This window comes from Galleria mellonella, unplaced genomic scaffold (assembly GCF_026898425.1).
Source record: "Galleria mellonella isolate WM207_F2 unplaced genomic scaffold, CSIRO_AGI_GalMel_v1 utg72, whole genome shotgun sequence".
In the NCBI taxonomy this organism is placed as follows: domain Eukaryota; kingdom Metazoa; phylum Arthropoda; class Insecta; order Lepidoptera; family Pyralidae; genus Galleria; species Galleria mellonella.
In genome coordinates this window covers 1,417,443-1,439,895 of record NW_026442144.1, presented here as the reverse complement: position 1 = coordinate 1,439,895, position 22,453 = coordinate 1,417,443, and the positions used below count along the sequence as shown (strand labels likewise).

The window sequence follows — 22,453 nt, the reverse complement described above, 5'->3', positions numbered from 1 at the left end:
ACATCACATTTTGAATCTGTGACCTTATACAAAACAGTGACTAATTTCAGATCTATAATTTTTTATCATATTCAATCACTTTTTAACATAATTTAAAGAATAAAATGAGTTTTCTTTGATTATTGTTTCCGTCGTTTGAGCTCAGTGATAATGATACAATTGGTTAAATTATAAATAATTCACAATTCAATATTATTTCTTGTCAGATTTCTTTCTTTAAGAGTGTTATCACAAACGACAATGAGTTATATTTTTGGTGTTTTTATGGAAAGCATATCGCAAATAGTAAGCTGTTTAATATCTATTTACTCGACCACCATAAATAAGCATATGTATTATTAATGTGCATTTCTTTATATGTATCGTCTATCATCACTTATCTGTTATGCTAGAAATACTTTATTGTGTGTGAAATTCTCTTGAAATGTAATGCGTATTGTATTTGATTACTTAAAACTAGATACCACAATACTACACCTGCTTGCTTACCTATTCAATATCTTAGATCCTTTATGTTTCATTGATTAGATATTTAATGTGTTATACAGTAATTAATAATATGCAATTAATATTTCATGCAATAAGTTTGTTTTGTAAGTGATTACACATAGCTAGATGTGACATATAAGAGATCTTTAGGTACATCACAATGTGTTGGTATAAATGTGGTAATGTTTGGTATGTTAATTTTATCCATGAATTTTTATATATTAATAAAAAAGTAAATAGTGATTTACATTACAATTAGTATTAAAACAAGTTTGTATGCACATTATAGAATCAATTATAGTGGTACCTTAACATACAAGTTTAATTAGTTCCGTAATCTTACTAATATGTCAAATTGCTCATGTGTTGAAGCAATTTTCCCTATTTAACTTGCCATTAATCCATTCTAGCTCCCAAACAGCCACCTCAGTTGTTTTTGTCAAGTGTTTTTGTATAAGGAAAACATATTTACAAGACTAAACATTTATTATAACTCACACACACCTTGCTCATGTTTTTCTATGATTTCACACTTTAATTCAATGGACATCATCTTCGTACTTCATGGTTATAAGAATAAATGTGGTAATGTTTTGTAAATGTACAAAAAGCAAAAAATATGAACTCAATTTATCAAAAATGCTTTGACAATAAGGGAAACAAGCACACAGATTTAGATCTAATATAACATGTTGACGTTGAGTGCAGCAGTGTAGTGTGTGGTTCCTCATATCTCAAATCTTGCTCTCATCTCAAAGTAAAATACCAAATATCTGAATTTTTTTACTAATATGTAAAAAAAGAAAATGAGTTTGGTACCTTAGGGCACCATAATGGTTCAATCAGCCACCATGGACTTTTCTATATTTATTCAATTTCTGATCAAACTAATATAGGGTTCTGGGTAGTACTCCCAGATCATTTTTGCTTGCTTTCTCAGAATACAAGGTATATAGCATTTAGACAAGCAATTGATGTCATTATATGGCACTTTTTATATACATAGTATTTCACATGCAGAAGGATATAGTCTATGATTTTATTTTAGTTATGCAAATGAAATCACAGATGTTTATGTTTGTTTTTACCTCTATTAAAAATATTCTATGGGAAATAATGAATTCAAATATAAAGATAACATTTAATTAAACTGATAGCTTATCAATCTTTATCTATCATTACTAGTTTAATTTATTTAAAAGTAGTTCACAAATTATGATATATAGAAAGAGTATCTTTATAATGTCTATATTTTTTCTGAACCCATTAGAACTTTCTAACAAGTAAAGATGAATATATTTTATACATAATTTTAGTCTAATATTTTGTGGTAGATATTTGAAATAGAATTGTTCTTTCTATTATTATTCTAATCTAGATAATAACTTAATATCACTAGATATACCCAACACTATTAAATCCCAAACTAATTAAAGCTAGATGGTTTTTCTTTAATAAGTGATAATGGAATGGTAACCCCACTTATATATTAGCGGGTGCCAGTGAGGAATAATGAAAACAGGTCAGATAGCCCGTCATAATGAATTCTACTAGAATTAACCACAATTATTTCCAGGGAGAATCATGTGGATTTCCATTACTAACAATTCCTTTCCCCTCAAGCTAAATGGTTGCTAGACTGCAGATATATCTACTTTTTTGTAAATATTTATAATATTAAGGCTAAGGGATTGTTAGCAATAAGTAATGTCAGGTCAATCTAGATGCAGTCTTTCTTGGAAATAATTTTGATTAATTTGCCTCAATATAGTGACTGATTGGACTTTATTCCCACCTAGCTTTGACTGATATCCACTCAATGTAAAAGAATAATGCAGGTGTGATCACAATTTTATTGCTATCCATTTAAAAAAAGTATATTTTTGTATAATGTGGGAATCAAACCTAACTGTTAATGGCTGTTAACTATTAACTTAGGCTGTAAATTATTAATGGTTTTACATTTTTTGTATATTACAGTACTGAAATTTGTCTGATTTGTCATAGTATTACTGTACATTTAATAGTAAGGTAATGAGAAGTATAATAATATTTTTTTCTCATATAGTGACTATTTACATATTTATATGAATGTAATGCTCATAAAAGTTAATGTATAAAAATAATGTTTATAAAAAGAAGGAAAGAATTTTATGTACAAGATATGTATAAGTATATAATAAATTTTTGACAGTTTATTTTTATCTTTTTAGGTATAATTTTAAAATATGAACTGATTTATTATATTCAACATGACTGATACTGCACCAACAATTACGACACCCATTTCCTTATCAACATATCATCAACTCAGCATAACAGGTAATTCAATACTAATTTATGTCTTTCCAATTTTTTCATAATCTTAGAATTTGTGTTTTATTGTGTATGTTTTCTTATTTTAGTTGAATCAGCAAACATAAAAAATTCTGGTATATTCAAGCCAAATCCATATTTACAAGTAATAATAGATGACAAGATTTCAAGAAAAACTGAAGTCATAAAAAATACATCTCATCCTAAATGGAAAGAAGATTTTACGTTACTGGTGACACCCTTGTCACAAATTTTGTTTCGACTGGCTGACCACCACAGTTTTAGAAAAGATAATATAATTGGTGAAAAAAGAATAAGCTTGACTAAAATACTACTTAGCTTCAATGGAAAGTGTGAAAATGTTGAGCTTACAATTGGTAAGTAAATTGCTGTAGTAAATAACACAATAAAGACATATGTGCATCTTCATTATAAATACAGTAAAATAAATTATTGTATATATGTAAAAAAAAAAAAAAACAAAATATATTTTTACTTTGAAGTCATTTATATCAGTGACTTTCAAAAATTTTTTGTAAAAATGTTTATTAGCAAGTTATGCAAGGTTATGTTCTGTTTTTATATGTATCCATACATTATAGAATTACACTGTAACAAACAAATGTACAAATATAAACTCACTGTTTATTTTTTTTCTTTTAGATTTAATGAAAAATGTTACTCAAGAGAGTACATCAAATGCAACTACTGAAACAAAGGCAGCGGATTTAGTTATCCTCCTTGATGGATTGAGAATAGATCCAGCTGTATTGAATCAGTCACAAGAGGTTACTAGTGAGGCGTCCAGTTATCGTAATCTAATTAATGATGGGGTACGCGCTAAGATACGATCTCGGAACAATCCAGAAGCTTCAAGATCTATACGCATGCAAACGTTAAGAGTAAGTTAATGTCAAGTGAATAATTTAAGGTTTTTGTGTGTATTTCGTTTGAAATTGTTTGGTTGAGTTCATCATCATCATCATCTTTTTAGCTGTTGTCTGTCCTCTGCGGAACATAAGCCTCCATAAATCCCTATAGATTGCTATAAGTAATGCTCCCGTTCCTTACAGCGGTTTACCGTCCCTATCGTTATCATATTAGCCGTTAATTATCCACTGCTGAACACGGGTCTCCCCCATAAAGGGGAGTTTTACCAGAAGTTGCCACGCTTGGCAGATAAGTTGACAACCGCAACTGGGCTTTTGGTGATGTTTTAAGACGCTACTGTTCATCCCTCAATCATTACCATCACATTATTTGACTTATTGATGAAAAATGACATTGTTCATTTCTGTAATAACATTGATAATTGTATTATGGATACACATTTCTTTGACTTTTTGTATATTTAAATGGAATTATCATATAGATCATGGTGCATATATAGATCATTTTTATAATTTGAAAATAGTAAATAGATAATCATGCAATGAGTTTATCAAAAATAGGATACTTAAATGAAATATATTCTTCAATCAGCCGCCGCCAGGTCCACCACCTTTAAGCAATGGGGCAGTGCATGGTGGTGGAGCACAGATCTCAGAATTTATAGCGGCATCAACGACAATGGAGAGCGGCCCCGGACCCTCACACCAAGAGCAGCCGCAAGCAACGCCCGAGTTGGTGCCGCATCCTCCACCTGCAGCCTCCACTAGTGTAGTAGAGGAACCTTTACCACACGGATGGGAGATGAGATATGACGTTTATGGACGAAGGTGACCCCCAGCTTCTATTTCATAAATTATATATATATATATAAGCCCTTTTACTCCGAATTCTCTATAACCCTAGTAAGACATATTTTCATTTAGTTTATTTCATAAATTAATCATTGTATATGTCAACTGGCAGTCTTTAAATGGGTGTTTTGATTAAAATTTTTAAAAGGCTATCAGCAGCAAACAATAACCAACTTCTGGATCGAGGAGTACATGAACGGTTTTTTACTTTATGTAATGTATTTAAGAAAGCATTATAAAGGGTCGATTTCTTACATTTATCATACTTCCGTAGGTGTGCAAGTTCTCAGTACGCCATATAAGAGACGACTGAAACTTATGTGCATTGTGTGAATTTCATAATAATGTGATCTTTGCAGGTATTATGTAGACCACAACACGAGGTCAACGTCGTGGGAACGACCGCAGCCACTGCCACCCGGCTGGGAGGTGCGGCGCGACGGGCGCGGCCGCGTGTACTACGTGGACCACAACACGCGCACGACCACGTGGCAGCGGCCCGACACAGAGCGACTCGCTCGCTTCCAACACTGGCGCGGCGAGCGGCGCCACGTGGTCGCACAGGGCAACCAACGGTTCCTCTACCCGCCGCCCCACCAGCGGTACCAGCCGGAAACAGAACATGACATTCCAGGTTCGGACCATTTTATAACATTTATTGTCCACTAACAAAATCTCGCAACTTTTCTTGTATAAATTAAGACTAGTATCCTATGTATATGGATATGTTCCTGTTGGATGAAAGTCATGTGTAACTGCCAGGATTTTCATGGTGTACCATACTATATTAATTAAGGTTTTATATCATCCAGTAGGTACTACCCTACTTCGCAAATGTAACATTTTTTGTGGACTATTGGACAAAACGTTTACTATTAATATTTTATTATGTCTTATCGGCTTTAAGTAATCTTATCTTAGTAATTCTATTTACCTACATGTATATATTATGTATAAATAATAATTTGTTCATGGATCATCATATCATTTCTAGAGATTTCTTTAAAATGTTTTGTATATTGTACTAATATAAATATCTTAAAATCGAAATATATAATACATACCTAATATTACCTACAACATTTTGATCATTATAAAAATTGCCATTTTTTTTTTATTAAGAATTAAGAAATTCATGCTTCTAAATATGTTTTAAATGTGAAAGTGTGTAAAGAAGTTTGTTGAATTCAAGTACAATTCAAAGACTGATTTAAACTGAATGAAATGTATGCGGGTAGACTGTGTCCCGAACTAAATACAAGCAATACATTTTATTAAAATTTTAATATATAAAAATTTATGCATATGTCAACTAGTAAAGCTTGGGGGGAAGTGATAGTTAGTAATGGTGTTTAACAGCCCTATTACCAATACACACTATCAGGTCAACCTCCACGTGGTTCCCCCTGGAAAACATCGTGAATAATACTTGTGGAATTCTTCACGATGCGTCAGGCGGGGTTACCATTCCATCATCACATATTTAAATTAGTACAGCTATAGAGATGAAAATTGTTATTTTCACACTTTGCATGAAGGTTAAAGCCTTTAAAATAAAAAAATAAAATAAAAATCTCGATTAATTTGTTACTGTAATTCGCTATTAGACAGTCGTAGCAATAAAATAGGAAATATATATTTTGATGTTAGCTTCTAAGTAAACAATAATCATACAGTATGTTTTTTGAATTAAAAAACAATATTAATATTTTTGGAAAATTAATCTGATTTTTTTTATCTGTGGTTGACAAAGAGCGGCCATGATTGATCATCGTATGACGTCATAATTCAATAAACAAAACGTCGTCGAGTCAAGTCGTTGTGTAATCTCAAGTCATTTGTTCTATAATTTGCTGAGAAAAAGTAAAGAAAAATCGCTCAAATATTTCAATTTGTGCTGTCTAAAGAGTTTCACGAAATGGAGCTAGGCTGTATTAAAACGGATAGTGCAAATCTGTCCGGAATCGATTCGTTTATGATCGCAAATTTCTTTGCCTGTAATCCTGATTTTTGTTCTGCCGACTTTCGAACCCATTATACTGTATTGGATTGATATTCTTCTATAGACTAAGAAGTTAGGTTTGGTTTAATTTATTTTTTTAAAATCAAACATATTGATTTACGAGGTCTGTCCGGAAAGTTCGTATAAAAGTGTTCTGGAATGCGAGAAAGAGGAGTGGGGAGGCCAGGTAAGCGCAGGACCCCTTCCTCATGTCCCTAACAATGCTTCAGTTCTGGTCTGACCGCCGTGCGGTGCGAAATTTGTCACGCCATCTGTGATTACCTCTTAACGAAACCTTCAATGGAGCCTGTTGAAGAGCAGCGCGTCGTATAATTTCTCTCGAAACTCGAGAAAAAAATTTTTGCCGATCTAATTCGATAAAATCCGGGGAACCACGAAATCATTTGTCAAGACAATGTTGATTGTTTTTAAATGTTCGGGGGATTGTCCATCAAGAATTCGTCCCTCCAGGCCAGACAGTTGATGGAAAATTCTACGTCGATGTGCTCAGTATTAAAACGTGTGGCACGAGTTCGTCCAGAATTGGCGCGAGAGGGGCGTTGGATTCTTTATGACAATGCCCCTGCCCAATCTTGTTGTCCGTGAGTTTTTGAGTAAAAATTCCATTACGGTGACCGAACACCCCCCTATTCGCGGGTTTTGGCCCCGTGTGACTTCTGCGACTTCTTGTTCCCAAAAACCAAATTGGTATACTGTATTTGGATAAATGAGATAAAAAAAGCTACGACGAGGCAGCTGAGAAACCTACAACCAGAGGACTTTCATAGTTCTCAAGTGGAAACGGCGTTGGCACAAGGCATTTGTCACAGGGGGAGTTTTGAAGGGGATAAAATTGATTTTTAATTGTAAAATCAAATTTTTAAAAAACTTTTATAATGATTTATTCTAAATACTTCATCAAAGTGATCCTCACAAAAGAATATCGCAGACCTATCAGACGTAAACTGTGGGTCTCGGCGTGTCAATTGTAACCATTGCTTTCGACGTTTTGGGCATTTAGGAACATGTATAAACAATTTGTTGGGATATTTAATTGTACTTCGCACCACACTTCACATAAGCACCGCACACGTTTTGTAGTTTTTCATTTTCACAATTCCAATTAAATCTCTATACTTATCATTCAAAACAGTGCGCCGTATTTTTTTTAATGGATGATAATGAAGTGGTAACCCCACCCGCGCTATCGGTACACACCGGCAGGGCATCAGTGAATATAGATGAGGATGAAGTAGGTCAGTAAGCCCATCGTGACTAATTCAACAAGAATTGTTCACGATGGTTTCCAGGGGAAACCACGTGGAGGTTGACCTAATAAGGCATATTGATAGCAATGGGGCTGTCAAACTCCATTGCTAACAATCCCTTTCCCCCTAGAGCGCCGTATTAGCGTTGTTTTGTTTATCGAAATATGACGTCATAGCTCGGAAATGTGAATTTCATAGCGCGAATTTCAAACCAAAAGATAAAAAATTCATGTTTTCTCTATTAAATAAAGCTTTTTTGAAAAAAAAAATAATTGTAGGGGTTAAACCCCCTACTAAGAAGTACAAAAATTATAAAATATATTTCAGAAAATTGGCAAGTAGCCAGTTCTATATAAATTTAATAATACTGTAGGTAGCAGCAGTAACGCAGTGGTAGCGGCGGGTGCTGCGGGCAGCGGCGCCGTTGTGAGCGTCTCAGCGACGACAGGTGGCGCGACAATCGCCAGTGGAGCGGGAGCGGGAGCGGCAGCGGGCGCGGCCGCGGGAGCGGGAACAAGCACGGGCGCGGGAGCGGGCGCGGGCGCGGGTGCGACGGCAGCGGGCGCAGGGGTCACGTTCGCAGAGGATGCGCTGGGCCCACTGCCGGCAGGCTGGGAGCGGCGCGTCCACGACGGCCGCGTCTACTTCCTCAATCACAAGAATCGCACCACACAGTGGGAGGATCCGCGGACGCAGGTACTATGCAATGTTATAATCGCGATTACTATTTACGAGTACTATGAAATTGCAATCTAAAGGAGACTGGTCATCTTTAAATATACGTATCTTACTAATACAATAAAATGGTATCTCGCTACTGTCTGTACATAGGAGATAAGATATAATTGTATACGTATTTTAAGAACAATAGATTTGTGGAATTTTTGTATGGTATCAGGCAAAAATTTCTGCTTCAAAGTGAATGCGGTTTTCGTAGTTATGTTCCTGAATGTCTATTTTACAATCTAATGTAAATATTATCTAGAAGTGATTACTTCCAAAATACACACGATCCAAAATACACTGAGGGTGTAATAATACGAAGTTATAAGTAAAAGTTAACATAAAGTCGCAGTCTTCATCTGTCTATTTTTTCGTTTACTCTTAAAACGTGTAAACGATTTTGATACGAATTTTATTGTTATTCAGATATTGTTTACGAATGCTTTGTATGTACATTTTCGTATAGGTGTAGTTACACATCTGTGAAATAAGAAGGCTAGTTTTTTTTTTTTTTATAAAAAAAGAATTATTTTCTTATGTTTAAAACCTGTGAAAGAAGCGTATGCTTGTCTAAGGCAATTGCACATGTTCGGTGCAAATTTACCTGTAGATGAAATCTATGAAGTATATTATGCCGCCAGATATCCGACTGAGCCTATTCTTAAAAGCAGGTGGTTTAATATCCGGTGGGGTAAATTATCTCTCATAAATGCGGTTTAGTTCTTGTATTAGTTTTTAAGGTGACAATTCGCGTGTCTTTTTTTTTATACAACTTAGAATGGCAAACAAGCTGACGGCCCACCTGATGGAAAGTGATAACCGTCACCTATAGACATGAGCAGTACCATGGACATAACAGAGTATATTGTTTCGCCCATGATACCCCCTATGCGTTGCCATTCCTGAGGACCCAGGTGTTATTCCTCCGTACCCGGTAAATTCACTGCCATATCCTACCCTTCAAACCGAAACACAGCCATGCAAACACAACTGCTTCACGGTAGAAACACAATCAAACAATCGACTTTTGTACAAAGTCTCCCTCTGTCTAATCGATGACTATTAACAAGAGACGATCGGCATGGTAACGGTGGATGTGCGTGACTGTGTGGTGGCAGGGCCAGGAGGTGGGCGCGCCGGAGGAGACGCTGCCGCTGCCGGCGGGCTGGGAGGTGCGCTTCACGGAGGAGGGCACGCGCTACTTCGTGGACCACAACACGCGCACCACCACGTTCCAGGACCCGCGGCCCGGCGCGCCCAAGGGCCCGCAAGGCGCCTACGGCGTACCGCGAGCCTACGAGCGCTCCTTCCGGTGGAAGCTTAGCCAGTTTCGGTACCTCTGCCAGAGCAACGCGCTGCCTAATCATATTAAGATCACCCTGTCCCGCCAGACGCTGTTCGATGACTCCTATCAGCAGGTTAGTTGCAAAATTTTAACGCAGATGTATTGAGGATTTTAAATTCGCAATTTTACACGTTTAACAGTCTCGGTGGCGGAATGTAAGGCATTTTGCTTTGTGCATTTAACGGGTTCGATTCTCGGTCGAGTCCGTTTAGAAAATGAACTTGTGAGAGTTATACATATTTCCAGTAATTCTAATTGTCTATAATGGGGGATCTCGTAATCACCTTAGAGAATTTGACAATTAGTATTACAATAAATACTTTTTGGCTAATATTCTCTAGTAAGAACATGGTTAATTTCATACTAATTACAATTATATATATTACAGATAATGAAGTTACCGCCATACGAATTGCGTAAACGACTGTACATAATATTCCGCGGAGAGGATGGATTGGATTACGGTGGCGTCAGTAGAGAATGGTTTTTCCTATTATCCCATGAAGTATTAAATCCAATGTACTGTCTCTTCGAGTATGCTAACAAGAACAACTACAGTCTACAAATTAATCCAGCTAGCTATGTAAATCCTGATCACCTATTATATTTTAAGTTCATAGGAAGATTCATAGCGATGGCACTTTATCATGGCAGATTCATTTACTCGGGATTCACAATGCCTTTTTACAAGAGAATGTTGAACAAAAAACTTACTATGAAGGATATTGAATCAATCGACCCCGAATTTTATAATTCGCTTGTTTGGATAAAAGAAAATAACATAGATGAATGTGGACTTGAAATGTGGTTTAGTGTTGATTTTGAAGTCTTGGGCCAAGTTATACACCATGAGTTAAAAGCTGGCGGTGACAAGGAACGCGTTACGGAAGTAGGTTTTTGCCACTTCTTTATACTATTTTATATATCTTAAGTATTTTGTTGTAAGTTTGTTATATTATTATCCTTAAAAAGTATTTCAATATAAATATTTATATATGAGAAATCATATTATCCTATTAATATAATAAATGCAAAAATTTATAAGAATGGATAGATGGTTGTTACTTTTTCAAAAACTACTAAACGAATATCAATGACACTTGTAACATGAGTAGATTATATCCTAATTTAGTATACAGGATACTTTATGTATAGATTGGCTACAGCTATTATAATATATTTACGTATATATATGTACAGAGAAAAATCTAAATAATAGGCATGAAAACAGATATTGAAATCCCTTCAATACTGTAGGTACACGTCTGCTATTTCCGAAAAAAAAAACTTCAGAAGTCAACTAAGAATTCACGAAAATTATTACACTTTTTCCCATTTACTTTGAAGTAGGCGCAAAAACGCTCGTCGGTGTCATTGCATTATTATGAAGTCATGTCTAAATGTTTTTAATAAAACTTTGTCATTATTTAGAATGTTTATAATAGTTTTTTTTAAATTACTTATTTATTGATTTTTAATACTGTTATCATGCTTATTAGCCATCTATAAAACTATGAATATACCCATGCTGTAGAATATATTAAGCAATTCAAAACCGACAAAAAATCTTCATTCAAAAAATTATAGCTTATGCTCTTCTCCATCTCAAATGTCATACATATTGATCGAGTTGTAAAAAAAGCAAATACAAATTCACACTTTCTTAGTAATACATATAAGATTTTTAACTTAATTTTTTTACTGTATAAATAAATTTAGACCATTAATTCACACATTAGTTTAAATATTGATTTATTTGCATTACAGGCCAATAAAGAACAATATTTACAATTAGTAACACAATGGCGCATGACCAGAGGAATAGAGGAACAGACTGCTGCATTTTTAGAAGGTTTTAATGAGGTAATCTTAATTTTTAATTCACAAGTTTTTCTTTAAAAAATGTTTTTATATTTATTTTCTTTTTAATTTTCTTATTAATTTCTTCAAGTTTTGAAATATTTTATCAAACTGTAAATTATATTCTGCAATTAAAATACAATTTATTACACTCATTTAGATATACCTGTTATAATTAGTTCATTATTTTATTAGGTAATAACCCTGGAGTGGCTTAAGTACTTCGATGAGCGCGAATTAGAGTTGATGTTGTGTGGAATGCAAGAGGTGGATGTGGATGACTGGCAGCGGAACACTATCTATCGACACTACACGCGGACCAGCAAGCAAGTTGTCTGGTTTTGGCAGGTATGCTTTTTATAAATTACATAGATACTGTTTATTGTTTCTTCCAAAAGATTACAGTAGTAAATAAACTAGCGGCCCGCCCCGGTTCGCACAGGTGGACATTTTTACAACATTTTACATTTTTATTTGATCCTACCTAGCTACCTATTTCATAGATATTTCTGCCCCCACCTGCCCCTCTCCCGCACCGCTAAAATAGGTATGAACAACATGTACAACGCGACAGCGTTATTTTTTCTATTTATATGACTTATTAAATTCGTAATATCTATTGAATGGAATAGCCGATTCCAATAATTCAAAAAGTAATTTACATAAATTGAAACAGTTTTGAAAACAATATGATTTATTTGGACAAGGATTTAAACAACATAAACATAATATAAATAACATGGTGTAATTTTGATCGGTATTTCTATCAACTTTTAAAATGTAAAAAATGAGAATTGTAACATAACGATAATAGTTGGACATATAGTACCGCGAAGTTTTTTGTAGTTATTGATATTTTCTTCAATATTGTAGAACATACTTTTGTTCCATCACCAGTTTATTAGTAGTAGTAATAGTTTTCGCAGCGCATGCTACGAAAGATATTTTATAGCATTTTTTTACACCTTGAATTACGTTATTAAAGTTTTAGTAAGGATCCTTAATCTTTTCTAGCAATAAATATAGCCTATGTTACTCAGGGTGAATGTAGCTTTCAAATGATAAAAGATATTTTGAAATCGGCAAAGTAGTTTTTGAGTTTATTCATTACAAACATACACACAAAAATTCAAATCTTTCCTCTTTATAATATTAGTGTAGACTGTAGATTAGATAGATACTGTTTATTGTTTCTTCCAAAAGATTACAATAGTAAACCTATTATAAATACAAACAATTACAAGAAATAATCACAGTGAGAAAACAATGAGTAACCTTATCGTTAAAAACGAACTTTTCCAGGCAACCTTTGAATGGAGAGAAGTAATTATAAAATATATTCAATTGATATTTTTATTTGACTTTATATCACTTTTAAATAGTTGTAGATTAGTATAAAAAATTGTTTTTCACAGAGCTGGTAAACAGCAACCTTTATTACTTACTTTCATGGTGATAAGTTTATCTAAACATTGTAGACTTCAAATATAATATGTTTAAGGCGAGACCCAAATGGGCTGTGCCAATTTTAGGATGCTTCAGCTATGTGCAAAGATAGGTCTGGAATTAGGTATGCAGCCTTTTTGAGGGGTCAGGCCTCTCCGCTACCTGGAAATTATGCCAATGTATAACATGTATTTGACATTTATTTGATCCCAATTCATCGAAAGTCGTTTAAAGTTGCTTATTATAGTCTTTATATTATGTAAATTAAATAAAATTAAGACTAAGATCTGCTTAACAGCTAATGTTACTATTTGTAGTATAATTACAAATTTATTACATTTGTTGTTTTTCTAATAATTACAGTTTGTTCGTCAAGTGGATAATGAAAAAAGAGCAAGGTTGCTTCAGTTTGTGACAGGCACGTGCAGAGTGCCCGTAGGAGGCTTTGCTGAACTGATGGGCTCAAATGGACCACAGCGTTTTTGTATTGAAAAGGTTTGTAGTAACTTTTTATATTAAAGTTTAATAAAAATTAGTTTTACGTAAATTTTGCTTGTTACAATTTTTAACACGCCGCACAATCATTACAGCGTCAACAGATTTTCGAGTTCTAGCAGTTGAGGGTTAGGTTGTCTCATGTTTAGAATCGGGGATGACCAAAAGTAAACACTAATAGTGAAACTTAAAGCAAGCTTCTTGTCATTACCTGTTGTGCTATAAATATAAACTGACGAATGCTATGTGCAATAAATAAGTTTCTTTAAGAATAATTAATATAAGATATATATATTAATTATATAAGTTTAAGATTGTGTTCCACAAAACAAAAAAAAAATGTAGTAAAACCAGTTATTTTAGTTTAAAAACTAAACTATTGAATCGATTTTGATAAAATTTGTATGGGACTAATCTGAAAGGTTTAGGTATAAAAAAATTCATATCGGTTTATCACTGGCAAAGTTCTGAGCTAATAAATATAAAAAAAACTGAATTTTGAACCTCCGTTTTAAAAGTTGATTAAAAATAGAATATTTTTGATTAACAATATTCTTTTTAGGTTGGCAAAGATACGTGGCTGCCGCGGTCACACACCTGTTTCAACAGACTCGATCTACCGCCTTATAAAAGTTATGAACAGTTATGCGAGAAATTAAATTATGCTATTGAAGAAACTGAAGGATTTGGACAAGAGTGAATATATTATACTATTTTTAGAATTAGACAAATAATGTAAATTATTAGCACATTAATATAATTGCACCACCTCAATTAGAGGCATTATTCACCAATGGAATTGGTGCTGTCCTTCAAGACCAACCAAATAATTGTATCAATATTTTCTCATTTAACTGTGCAGTACTCGCTCAGCAAAAACATACTTGTGATCATGTCTCCAAATGCGCTATTCACGTAATAATTAAATGGCGTTTGATGTCTTTTTACCATGGCACTAATATTATTGTTCTACTAGTAAAACACATGAAATGTTTATAGTCTCTTATATAGTGGAAGTATTTGCATATTTTATTTCATTTGACTTACTAGTAGGCAACTGATAGCGGCAATACAGTGACGAATTTACCCATGTGTTGTGTTGCAACTGTCATATTAGCTGCATATTAATAATAGTGAGTAGCAGTCAAGTGGCACGGGCTTATGTTAAAATCGCGCCTGCAGAAGTGTTATACAATAATATTATAATTATGTAGATATGTCTAGAATACTATTCAATTATATAAGAAATATTTTTTTTAAATTAGGTGGATTCTCCAGGTACTAGCGATTAATAAATTTGTTTTAGATAAATTATTAAAAATAAATTGTATTACCAATGATGTAATAATTCGGAAGGGTTTCTAATACATATGTAAGATGTAATTAATGATAATAGATGGCATGTATGAACATAAAAATATGCAAATAAATGATACTGGAATTAATTCTAAGGCGCCATTCCTTAAACCTAATTCTAAAATAAAAATTTCAATTAGATACATTTTGTTAAAAACCAATAACTAAAATGTATAAATTTAAAACTATTGTTAATATTTGTTTCGATTCATAGAGATGTTGCTGTTTGTCTGATGTTGACAATATTTTAAATAATCAAATTTAAAAAGACACTAAATGCCAATTAACATTTGATGATATAAAGACTTGTCTATTTATGTATAAGTAGGTGGTTATTAGATTTTATTGTAAATAATATGCTACATTATACATTGTATCAATTAATGATATCAATTTTTTTCAAACTAGTGTTAATATCCAATAATAGAGTCTCTGAATTTATTTTGCCTGAAAAAAAAAACTTATATTTCCAAAAACAAAAATTAACGTAAAAAAGAACAATGTATATCTGTAGTAACGATACATTGTACAAGCTATGCACATACCTATTATTACGTAATGTCGTTGGTTACATGCATATTTTACACACACATATATATATATATATATATATATATATATATATATATATATATATATGTTTGTGTGTGTGCGTGTGTGTGTATATAGTAATATATTTGTTAGGAACAAAAATTTGTGAGACCATATTATTGAATACTAACACTGGTGTTAAGAGACAGATTTCGTTAATCATCAGTGTATGTTTCGGCTATAAAATTCTGAAAATTTAATAAATTAACTTTTATTACAACATTCATTGTATTGATTGTATAAACTGCGACACATGTACCTGTTTGTTTGAAGAGTTCTTTAACTTCAAATAATTTACTCTCATATGTATTAAAGTGAATTGAAGTTTTTACTTTGACATAAGAATTGAAAATATGTTTTTTTTAAATAACTATATATATATATATATATATATATATATATATATATATATATATACATTTCGTTTATAAATCCTTATTATTAGCAAAAATTTCAAATTCTAAGTACCAGTATGTGTTCTGTTTATTTTTCCTTATATATTGTCAACCTCTTAAAAGACGTTTTAAATTTGTTAAAAAAAATTATGAGCTACCAAATATGGGATTGAATTCAACTCTTCAAACTTGTTCGTTTTTTTTATAAATAGATAGGTATTTATTTATGAGCTAATAACTGGAGGTTTCGCACTATATTTAACAAAGTTAATTTACGAAGTTTTAATAAATAAAAGTTATATGTTGTGTATTTCGTTTTATTAGTTATTAGCTTTTATCCACTACTTCATCCACGTGACCGAGATAAAAAGTAGTTTATGTTTTGGTTTATTCTTTAGTACCTGAACTTTGAGGCTACGAGAGGTAACAAACAAACAAGCGTACTTTCATATTTATACTCGTAACTAAGGATTTGCTGTGTCGTATATGATACAGATAAGAAATATGATTTATATAGCACCGGCGGTCTTTTTTGTATCATCATTACTATGCAATTAAAATTTGCTTGATTAAAGTTAGTTTTTATTGATTTATGTGGACTTTCAGAACTTTCAGTTAAATTAGATATTTTTTTTTTTATCATTTCTTGTATAAAATATTTTTGAATCTAATTGAATATTAATAATTCTTTATTTGGAACAAAAACATTGGTTACAATATTATTGAAAAACGATTATATCCGCAGAAGTATATAGTAATTTGACATGAAATTTAATTAAAATCCATCAGTCATTTATTAATCGTGATTAAATAACAAATATCCAAACATATACCAGAGGGAGACTTTGTACAAAAGTCGATTGCTTGGGTACTTATGTCCCATTCGTGTTTTAACCGTAAAGCAGTTGTGTTTGCATGGCTGTTTCAGTTTGAAGGGTGGGCATGAATTTACAGGGTACAGAGGAATAACATCCGAGTCCTCAGGAATGGCAACGTATGGGGGGGATCATGGGCGAAACAGTATACTCTGTTATGTCCATGGTACTGCTCATGTCTATAGGCGACGGCTACCACTTTTCATCAGGTGTAAAAAAATCTTTATATTCTTACACATTAAAAAGTAGGATTTATCATAGCATAACAAGCCACGCCACTACAGTGGTCAAGCACCTTATAGGGAAACAAAAACACTAATTTTGTTGTTTTATCTCTTTTTTAATTGATTACACCTAGATAATTATAAACAAAAACCGCTTGTTGTGCTTTTATCTCATGTCGGAAAAAACGATAGGAATTTACAAAATTTCATTAAAATCGGTTAAGATACATATGTAAGTGGGCATGATTATAGACAAAAACTTATTTATATGGAAACCTGCGTGCTAATTCAACTCGGACCGGTTTTATTACTTTATCACTTCATCAATTAAGTAGATAAAGTAATAATCGAAGTAAACAAGGAAATAAGTTACTTAAGAAAAAAAAAAAAACAATGTAATAAAATCAAAGATATTTATAAATAGATATTAAAATGAAATACAAGATATTCCAGGCATAAAAAATAAGTGGTGTTCATAATTATTGCTCCTTCATGTAAATTATGCAGTAAATAAACTTTTATGATAATTTCAATTTTGCAAACTGTTTAGCTGCATTTATTGCATCGTTTAACGAATTAGGATTATTTCCAGAAGCTTGAGCTGATTCTGACTTACCGCCACCTTTCCCACCAATAATATTCACTACAGATTGAACCCATTCGGATGCCAGCAAACCTTTTTCGACAGCATTTTTGGGTACTGCAGTAAGGCAAAATATTTTATTAGTATCATTATCAACGGAAAAGAACATAGCAGAAGTAGATGGGCATAATTGTTTCACTTGCTTCAAAGCGGCATCCAGTGCCTTAGTATTGCTGAATGCTTTCAATTCAGCAACAATTACATTAACATCTTTTTCTTGAAGACAAATTTCTTTAGCTTTTTCTGTTACTTGATTAATAATAATCGTTTTAGAAGCCCTTTCTTTATCATCAAGCTGTTTCTTTATATTTTTCAACATGTTTCTTAATTCTTCTTTCTTCCAGTAAGATATCTGTGCTTGTGAGATATCATTTGTAAGTTCAACAATTTTTTTTAGGATGTCCTTCTGTTGTATGTTATCGCCATGTTCTTTGATTAAATTAGCAACATTATTAACTTCATTCTCTAAGATAGTTAATTTATTGGTAGCTTTAACAGCATCAGGACCAGTCAGTGCTACAATTCTTCGAATACCTTTAGCAATTCCTTCTTCACTAACAATAACATATTCACCAATGTGTCCTGTATGGTGTAAATGCGATCCACCACAAAATTCTACAGATGTTTCGTAACCTGCAGGACCATCTGGGTTTTTTTCTAATTCTTCTACTGAAATTCCAACTGAAACAACACGAACAGGATCTGGATAATGTTCGTCAAACATTGCTCTCAAGCCTTTAATTTTTTTGGCTTCATTTAAACTCGTATGTTTAGCATACACTTTTTTATTATTATCTATAATTTTTTTAATTTCATCTTCAGTTTCTTTAATTTGTTTTGTAGTCATTGGACCCTTATTGGTAAAGTCAAATCGGAGCCGATCTGGCATGACAAGAGATCCACGTTGATCTGAATCATTTCCAAGAACTTTTCGAAGTACATTATTTAATATGTGAGTGCCTGTGTGATTATTCATTATAAGCCTTCTTCTTTCTGTGTCGATATGTAGTGATAAACGGTCGCCTACTTTAAATGTACCTTCTACTTTGCCTACATGTAAGACATATCCACCTTTCACTTGCACATTTTTTACTGTAAACTCTGCACTATCATCATCAATTTTGACCATGTATCCTTCGTCATATATTTGGCCACCTTGTTCTGCATAAAAATTTGTACGATCTAATATTATGCCACAATTTTGTCCATAAGTAACTTCATTAACAAATTGTTTTTCTCTTCGAAGAGCTACAATAGTTCCAGTACATGCAGTAAAATTGTAAACTGCATCTTTTTCTGCAGTGGACGAGACATAAGCATATTTTGGTGAATCATCTGTAATCGGTACTTTACTATCTTGTAAATGACTTATAGCATGAATATCTAATGCCAGTAAATCTTCTTGTCCACCTGATTTGCCTTGAGATGCTAATTGAGATTCTTTTTTGGCAATTTCATATACAGCCATATCAACACTGAGTCCTTTTTCCTCACACATCAATTGAGTAAGATCAATAGGAAAGCCATATGTGTCATATAAGCGCCAAGCTATGTCACCAGGTACAACTTTTGAATCATTTAATTTCTCAATTGTTCTATTAAGTAGGTTTCTGCCACGGCTAAGAGTCTTTAAAAATTGTATTTCTTCTTCATTAATCAAGTTAATAATAGATCTAGGGTCTTTTTTTATTTCCGGAAATACGTCACCTAACAATTCTACAACAGTGTTTACAAGTGATCCAAAAAATCCAGGTTTGGCATTTAATTTTTCAGAAGCATATCGTACAGCTCTTCTTAAAATTCTTCGCAGTACATAACCTCTACCTGTATTGTCTGGGTATCCACCATCAGACAAAGCAATAGTTAGTGTTCGTGCATGATCAGCTAGGACACGATATGCCATATCAATTCCATCTACATCATCCACACCTACTCTCCCCATATAAGGTCGAGCCCCTGTACCATTTTCTATTGCTTTAAATAAAGGCAAAAAGAAGTCAGTATCATAATTTGCTCTTTTATTTTGAATTACAGATACTAATCTCTCAAGACCTAATCCACAATCAATGTGTTTTTTTGGCAATTGTTTCAAAGATCCATCTGATTCTCTGTTAAATTGTATAAAGACTAAATTCCAAATTTCTAACACATCTGGGTCATCCATATTTACCAAATGTGCAGCTTCACGACCTCCAATCCTATCATAATGTAATTCAGAGCATGGTCCGCAAGGTCCAGTATCTCCCATTTCCCAAAAATTATCTTTCATGCTGCCAGGAATAATATGGGACTCTGGAAGTCCCAAAGCTAACCAGATATTTTTACATTCTAAATCAGGCTCAAGACCTGCTGCTGCATTACCACCAAAATAAGTAACATACAATCTTTCTTTTGGTAATTTGAAAACTTCAGTTAGTAGTTCCCAAGCCCATGCACATATCTCTTTTTTAAAATAGTCACCAAAGGACCAGTTCCCCATCATTTCAAAAAAAGTATGATGGTAAACATCTTTCCCCACATCATCTAAATCATTATGTTTACCACCAGCTCTAATACACTTTTGTGTATTAACAACTCTTACATATTGTGCCATATCTGAATTTGGATCTACTGAACCCAAGAAAATGGGTTTGAATTGATTCATTCCTGCATTTGCAAATAATAATGTTGGATCATCTAATGGAATTGTCGATGATGAATGGACATATTTATGTCCTTTCTCAATGAAAAAATCAATAAAAGTTTTACGAATTTGACTTCCAGATAGAGTAGTATCCATTGTACCAGGATTGAGACACCTGTAAAAGAGGAAATATAATTTATATGCATGAAAATAATATTAAATTTTAGTAAGTAATTTCAACATTATCTATAAGGATTATGTACATATTTATTATTCTACATTTTTTGCACTTACTTTATATAATTATATTGTCATAGTTGTAGAATACTGATGGATCTATATATATTTGTCAGATCCATCAGTATTCTATAACTTTGACGATATAAAGATTGAAATAAATAATGTATCCTATATTATAAATAAAAAAGAATTGATTTTTAGTATGTTTGTAATGGATAAAATCAAAAATTACTTAACTGATTTTAAAAATTCTTTCACCTACAAAGAAGTAAATTATCAATAAATAATATAGATAGCATTTTCATTAAGTAAAAAAATAAAGATCTCTATGAAAATTGCAATAAGAAAACAAAGACATTAAAATTTGCCTATAAAATTGATTGTTTGGAGGGCACTATGAAAATTATTGAAAAAACAATGTTCTACATATCTATAGTACTCATCATTAACTACGCAAAATCTATGAGGATAGCCTTATATATAAATATGCCTAACTATTATAATTATTAGGCATATAAATGTTTAACTATTGTAGTTAAGTTACAATAGGGGATTTGTGTTCAGATTAGTCAATCTAAACATATGCATATTTAAGGGCGAGAGCAAGATGGGCCGTGTGCGCCGACTTCTAGATGCAAGCAGAGCTACGTGCAAAGATATATCTAATAGAACATATATGTGCCATTTAAGGGACCAACACCCATTAAAATCTCTGGTAAATAATATGAATATGGCAGTGGCAATAAATACATATAATAACATATATATAATATAATAAAGACAAATAAACTATATTAATATTATTTTTTGCTTTACTATAATATCAAAATCGATTGCATCTTTTTAATTATATACCTGTATTTTATGGTTATTCTTAATACGTAAAAATATCATAATCTAGAACACATAAAGCTTAAATACTGTTTAAATGCTTTGGATAATTTTAAGATGAAATAAAAAAAAATTAAATATTTTAAAATTTTACCATATGGTAAAAAAGTATGAAGACTATTATCTGATAATATAGCAATGTTACTTATCAGGTTATGGGTTAACAATATTTTAAGGCAAAATATTAGTTATAAACAGTATTATATTATTAGGTAATTACCCTTTATAATTTAACAAGAGTGTAGATCACAATGATAAATGAAGAGAAAGAAAGAAAAACGTTTACATCAGCAAACTGGATAAAATACGATAGTAGATATCAAACTACATGCCGACAGTATTGCCAGATAAAATGGGGTGGAAATCGCTCAAATTTGGACCTTGAGTAGTCTAAAGTCGCCTACATTTTTTTATTTCAATTATTGTTATTTTATTTCAATATAGCTTAAAATCGCCCAAATCCTCCCTTACTTTTTCCCCACCCTCGACATATAACGTGTCTTTAATTAACTTAAGATTATAATCCATAAAAAAACCAACTTCATTGTAACTAATCAAAATAATTGATTACTGAAAATTACTGAATCGATTTTAACAAAATTTCTGCAATTATATCAGCAAAACAAAAAAAAAATATATTTTTTAATGATTTATCTTTATTTATAAAACGTATGGCAACGATATCTAAAAGTATACCTACCCAATTTCAAGTCAACAGCATTATCAGTAATTGTGATAATGCGCTCTGACAGCGGACTGCACTTGCAGCATAAGATTATTTTTCTATAATTTAGTAGAGAACCATAAAAATCGGTTTTAGTACCAGAAAATGAAGATCTTTCATGTGATATCTCACTGGAACAGAAAGGCCCATTGTAAAATTTTTACTACTCGATTTTGACACCCTAGCAAAGAAACAAAAAATGTTC

General features: G+C 32.4%; 2 protein-coding genes across 4 annotated transcripts; one reads left to right on the top strand and one right to left on the bottom strand.

Annotated features, from left to right (window-relative positions):
* Positions 1 to 23: 23 nt before the first annotated feature.
* On the top strand, positions 24 to 16,334 carry LOC113516765 (E3 ubiquitin-protein ligase Su(dx)-like). Of its 2 annotated transcripts, none has more exons than XM_052900890.1 (13): positions 24 to 285; positions 2,703 to 2,811; positions 2,895 to 3,182; positions 3,469 to 3,707; positions 4,288 to 4,523; positions 4,907 to 5,181; positions 8,191 to 8,513; positions 9,659 to 9,958; positions 10,274 to 10,774; positions 11,653 to 11,748; positions 11,941 to 12,093; positions 13,555 to 13,686; positions 14,249 to 16,334. In XM_052900890.1, the coding sequence occupies exons 2-13, from the start codon at positions 2,742 to 2,744 to the stop codon at positions 14,384 to 14,386; spliced, it is 2,751 nt and encodes a 916-aa protein (XP_052756850.1). In that variant the 5' UTR covers positions 24 to 285; positions 2,703 to 2,741; the 3' UTR covers positions 14,387 to 16,334. The 2 variants fall into 2 exon arrangements, with proteins under 2 accessions (XP_052756850.1, XP_052756851.1); XM_052900891.1 differs by lacking the exon at positions 24 to 285 and adding an exon at positions 547 to 678.
* Positions 16,335 to 17,526: 1,192 nt separating this feature from the next.
* LOC116412620 (alanine--tRNA ligase, cytoplasmic) lies at positions 17,527 to 21,897 on the bottom strand. Of its 2 annotated transcripts, none has more exons than XM_026901599.3 (2): positions 21,745 to 21,897; positions 17,527 to 20,568 (listed from the first exon to the last, which is right to left on the bottom strand). In XM_026901599.3, the coding sequence occupies exon 2, from the start codon at positions 20,547 to 20,549 to the stop codon at positions 17,646 to 17,648; it is 2,904 nt and encodes a 967-aa protein (XP_026757400.2). In that variant the 5' UTR covers positions 20,550 to 20,568; positions 21,745 to 21,897; the 3' UTR covers positions 17,527 to 17,645. The 2 variants fall into 2 exon arrangements, with proteins under 2 accessions (XP_026757400.2, XP_031763612.2); XM_031907752.2 differs by lacking the exon at positions 21,745 to 21,897 and adding an exon at positions 21,619 to 21,643.
* Positions 21,898 to 22,453: the final 556 nt, after the last annotated feature.